At 34.7% G+C, this 5,548-nt stretch overlaps 1 protein-coding gene across 3 annotated transcripts; it reads left to right on the top strand.

Annotated features, from left to right (window-relative positions):
• On the top strand, positions 1,685-4,108 carry LOC107642842 (UPF0496 protein At2g18630). Of its 3 annotated transcripts, none has more exons than XM_016346332.2 (3): positions 1,685-1,902; positions 2,004-3,441; positions 3,653-4,108. In XM_016346332.2, the coding sequence occupies exon 2, from the start codon at positions 2,291-2,293 to the stop codon at positions 3,428-3,430; it is 1,140 nt and encodes a 379-aa protein (XP_016201818.1). In that variant the 5' UTR covers positions 1,685-1,902; positions 2,004-2,290; the 3' UTR covers positions 3,431-3,441; positions 3,653-4,108. The 3 variants fall into 3 exon arrangements, with proteins under 3 accessions (XP_016201818.1, XP_016201815.1, XP_016201816.1); XM_016346329.2 differs by having other exon boundaries at positions 1,696-1,902; positions 1,999-3,441; XM_016346330.2 differs by having other exon boundaries at positions 1,697-1,902; positions 2,031-3,441.

The following is a 5,548-nucleotide window of genomic DNA, read 5'->3' as shown; positions in this document are numbered from 1 at the left end:
AAAAACAAACAACAAAAATAAAAATTATAAAAATAAAAATTTTAAAATATTTTCTTTGTGTTAAAATAATAAAATGCAAACTAAACTCAGCCTTAATTATTTTCTATGGGCTGCTTTGTTCAAACGGTGTATCTTTTGCGATCTCTCGATTTATAAAATTGTCCTCTCGCTAAATTCATTGATTCTGGATTTTTGTTTCGTTTTGTTTTGTTTTTTTAAGTAAAATTTTACCACAATTTCTAACAATTGTTCAAAATAACAACCCACCTCTTATTAATTGAAAAATGATATTATGGTCACAAACGATTGACTCCGTTAGACATTATACATTTCTATTAATGTCTCTGTCCAGGACTAACAGATTTTATTTACGTGTCACATTAGCTGATGGCATGTTAAAGAACCATTCCAAAAAATAAAACGGTCTTTGTCGTGTTAGCAATACACTGCAGTAAAATAGAACAATTAAACCATTGAAAAAATTTTAGGAGATACTTAAACTCCTAACTAATTTAAATACAAACACATAAATTCATAATAAACTATAAAGTAGAACAAATATTCTTAAATTTCAACAAACCATTTTATTTGTTGCACTGGTTACTGGTCTTGGTTGGTAGGCGGCCTCAATTTTTTGCTCTTCTTTCTCTTCCTTTTTCTCTGCAAAGTTCTGATATGAGCGTAGTAAAAGCTACCTCATCAAATTCAATCCCTTTCAACCATTCTCTTCTTCATTTTCAATACAAATTTCATGTCCCCATCTTTGCAATATCCATCTATTAGTTTTGTGAATGTGATCTTGTGAGATTTTAAACCTCTCTAACTCATCTCATTCACAAGTTTTCTAGATTCCTTCAAATCACAGATCTTACAAGGCCATTGATCAGCGCATTGTACGTGATCAAGTTTGGCCTAATGCCTTAATTGATCATTATCTAAAAATTCTTTCAGGCCAAATCAATTTTTCATATTTGCATTGTCCATCAAACAAAAGTAGTGAAAGTAACACCATTCGAGACCAATCCTTTCTTGCCCTGTCATCAAATAAAATCTCTACAACATAAGAAAAAGAATAAGAAGCAAGGAATTAAAGCTACTACCAACAATCAGTGCAATAGTAGGTACAATGACTTGAAATTTAGGAATATTTATCCTATTTCATGGTTCATTATATGTTTATATGTCTATGTTTAAATTAGTTAGGTGTTTAAGTGTTTTTTAAAAATTTTTCAAAGATTTAATTGTCCTATTTTATTGCAGCGTATTGCAAACACGGGAAGGAACGTTTTGTCCCTTGAAATAATTTCTTGACACGTTATCAGATAATGTGATATACAGGCAAAATTCATTAGTTTACATGGAATGTCTTATAGAATTAATCGTTAGAGTTTGAAAGAGTTTCACTTCCGTTTTTACGTACTGAAAGGCAGGCCCTTGTATCATGGTTAGTCTTTTTTCTATGATAAGGGGAAGGGGTAGAGGGGATCCGTATATGTTGTTCAGGTCGATCTGAAGGCGCAGAAATAGCTAGAACTGAATGCGGAAAGTATGGTCGCAGCTTCTTTGTCTTGCGATCGCATTAACATGGCGCTGTCTTCTGTTTGATCCTCTCGAGTCGAGCCCAAAAGATCTCATTCAGGATTGGACTGCTTTTTGAAAATGGAATTTCCTCTTCTGAGGTAGCACCTATTTAATACGAAAAAAAAAAAAAAAGAACGAAGTATCTGCGAAGCTCGAAGGCGAGCTATCCCCTTCGCATGCTTTGACTTTCCGACATAATGCAGTTGGGGGTAGTTCCAATCCCTCACTCTTCTCTACTTAGTCACATTCGCATTCCGATGTGCTGTTTTTCCTTTTTGGGAAGAAATTCAACTTAATTTGGAGATTTCAGCTTCAACCCAGGTAAGCAAAACTCCTAGAATGGCCGAATTTTGCTTAAAATTCACAACTTTGATTTTGGGTGTTTAGTAATTTTGTAATTCATCCTGTATTATATAGTGTAGGGTTTGACTTCTTGTTTCTGGATCTAGACACAGTCACAGCATCTTTCTATAGTATTTATCAAAGCCAGCCACGGTTCTGAGTTGTGGTGGATCCAATTGAGCACAATTTGTGAAATTCTGAAGCTTTGCATTCGGTTAAGATTTAGGGTTCTCGATGATTAATTGATTTTGTGGAGGGAGAGGGACAAAACGCCAATCCAATCCAATTGCATTAAGCTTTCTAATTTTGGAGCTGGGTTTGACATTTTTGTGCTTGTGAGCTCTTTGTTGGGTCACGAAATTTGGTCATGATGGGAGCTCAGTCCAGCAGAATGGGTAGGGGTGATGTTCCAACACTGATTAAAATGGGTACTCATTCGGTATATGCTGATGATTTGAGCTCTTATGAAGCTGCATGTGTTGAAGATCCAAACTTGCAATCATTTGATGCCACCATTCAGGAGCGAACCAATAGGGTTATCAGCTCACTCGCTGAAGGGGTTGAGGTTCGTTCCATGTCAGTTGATTCGCTGAAAGAGATGACCGCAAGCCTGCTTGAGATGAACCAGGAAGTTGTCAAAGTCATTCTTGAGTGCAGGCAAGATATATGGAACAAGAAGGACCGGGAGTTGTTTTCCTTGGTCGGTGATTTCTTTGAGAACAGTCTCCACACATTGGACTTCTGTAATGCCCTTGATAAGTGCTTGAGACGGGCACGCGAAAGACAGATTATAATTAAGTCAGCTATTACCTATTTTGAGGAAGAGTCACAAAATGAGGTTGAAGGGTCAGTTTACCTGAAAACATTGCAAGAACTTAAAAATTTCAAGGAAGCAGGGGACCCCTTTACAGAGGAGTTTCATCAGTTGTTTCAATCAGTTTATTCTCAGCAAGCATCGATGTTGAAAAAATTGCTAAGTAGGAAGCACAAACTTGATAAGAAGTTGCAATCCCTCAAGACATTGAAGAGAGTCTCAAATGTCATTTTTGTGGCTGCCTTTGTTTCTGTTTTGATTTTCTCAGTGGTGGCAGCTGCGATCTCTGCACCACCTGTTGTAGCAGCGGTGGCTGGTGCATTGGCTGTTCCGATTGGCTCGGTAGGAAAATGGTGTAATTCACTTTTTAAGAAGTATGAGAATGCTATAAGGAGCCAACGAGAAGTAATAAGCTCAATGCAAGTTGGTACTCTTATTACATTGAAAGACTTGGACAACATTCGGTTATGTGTCGACAAACTGGAAGTGGAGATCGAATCCATGTTGCAGAATGCTGTTTTTGCTATTGGAAATGAGGATGCCGTAAAGCTTGCGATCGATGAGATTAAGAAGAGAATTGAACATTTTTCGGACATCATCGAGACTTTAAGTGAGCAAGCCGATAAATGTAGTAGGGAGATAAGGAGAGCAAGGACAGTGGTTATACAAAAGATAATTAAATATCCTGGTTGACAGCCCTTTTGGTATGTCTTATTGATTACTATTTCTAGTTGACAATGTCTTCTATTACTATTATAAGGTACTAATTATTAATTAAACACACAAGTTATATAACTGCAATAGGATACATCAATAAGAAATATATGAAGATTGAGCTTGTGTCTACGACTGCTAGACTTCCTTTATTTCTGCTTGATTTTATTTTATTTTATTTTATTTTCTCACTTTTGCTAGAGGCATTTGAACATCATCTGTGGATAAAATAATAATCATGAGAATCTCAAAGCTGGATGAAGCCTAGGACAATTGATGGTGAAAACATATATATTCACCCTGACTTCTCTTAAGTTGGCTCTCCACTTGTATGTAGTTTATTGCTTCTTGTTTGGTGCAGAGATGTAAAGTTATTTATGATACTCATTATTATGCATGCATTCTTGGCGACTTGATGTTTGAGGTATCTGTTGATGGCAATAGTTGCAGAGTCTAGGAACCTTCTGCCGCTGCATATGCATGATTCTGGAACTTGTAATTTTCTCTTTAGCAGTGATTTGTGGTTCCAGAATTCTAGTTATTTGCCCGGAATCAAGTAAGGAAATGAATATAAAACCTGGCAGGTACCTGTGTTCAATTCAGTAGTGTGTGTTTCTTATGGAATAAATATTAACCAATATCCGCAGTTTCATGGTATTCTATTTCCAAGTAGAAACCCCTTGCTCGCAAGAGAGAGCAGAATACTTTGCCATAGTATTTAGTAAATGCATAATTCATCTATAGGCCTGAACCTTAGCTGATATAAGTCCATTTTCATCTGAGATGCAATTTTCTTTAGGTTTAAATTAAAGTATTGTGCTGAGATATATTGCTTCTTCAATCTATCACTATATTAAAAGTAGACAGTTATTAACTTTGTCTCACTTTCCACCACCAGGAATAAGTGCAAGCTGCCTGTTAGTAATCTTCAAACTTCACAAGTCATATATACATAATTTTCTATTAGGTGTCGTTTTCAGACTTTTCACCCTATCTCTTGTATATGATATATTTTATTGTTAATGGCCCCTTTATCTTTTTTAATCAACGTTAATTGCTTTCATACTCTTTGTTTAATTCAAATGTGCAGTTGTCCTTTAAGCTTTTGATTTGAACATATTACCCGAAATTCATTGTTTATATTTTGCAATATTCGCCTTCATAGTCAGATGGTAGCAGGGTGAGGTGAGATAGTCACTAGGCATATTTGAATGGTTAATAGTCAAATTAGTTTATGAAAGATGAGATGTTTTTTAAATTTGTCTTTAAAAGATTTTATTAATCAAATTAGTCCTTCAAAGATGACGAATTAATTATATTTGTTCTTTAGTTACTCCAACAACTTCTGTCGACTGGTGATGTGAAATATTAATTGATAATATACATGACACCTAACATGTCTAATTGGATGTTGACTAAATATGTTTATGAAAATTTATGAATTTAATCGCTAGGTCATGTTGGGGATAGGGTTTATGTAATTAGAAAAAAAAATTAAATTAATAGATTTATGTATGTTTTTAATTAATGCTTCACAATATCAATTTTTATGGAGCGATTGAAGGACAAATATGATTAATTTTTAATCTTTGATTGACCAATTTAATTGAGAAAATTTTACAGAGATGAATTTGAAAAATACTTTATCTTTCACAGATTAATTTGACTATTGATTCCATATTTGAAGCAATGTCTCTTTTTTGTTTTTGTCATATTAATTACATCACAACAACACAACCAAAACTGAAGGGTTCTTCTCTACCCAGGTGTGCATCCTATAAGATTCCACAATTGGCTGGGTAGTGCTAAATAGATTTTGGACCCCGTTTTATTACATGATATTTAGGAGATGTGTGGTTCAAGTATTACTTTGTTACTCAGATTCTATTTCTATGAGAATCAAATATACTCAGGGGGAAGGTAGGAATTGAAATGATGGTATTTTGATTTCCTGGAATCAAACTTGTTTAGGAATAGCTTTTCAAACTTTGAACCAAACATAGGAATATGATATTTTTATCTTAAAATTCCTAGGAATTTTTTATAATTCCCCCAATCACACACACTCTAGACTGGTTTTCATAAAACTCATCCAAA

This window comes from Arachis ipaensis, chromosome B05 (genome assembly GCF_000816755.2).
Source record: "Arachis ipaensis cultivar K30076 chromosome B05, Araip1.1, whole genome shotgun sequence".
Lineage (NCBI taxonomy): Eukaryota > Viridiplantae > Streptophyta > Magnoliopsida > Fabales > Fabaceae > Arachis > Arachis ipaensis.
Note: the sequence above shows the minus strand (reverse complement) of the source record. Positions and strands in the feature narration are given on the sequence as shown.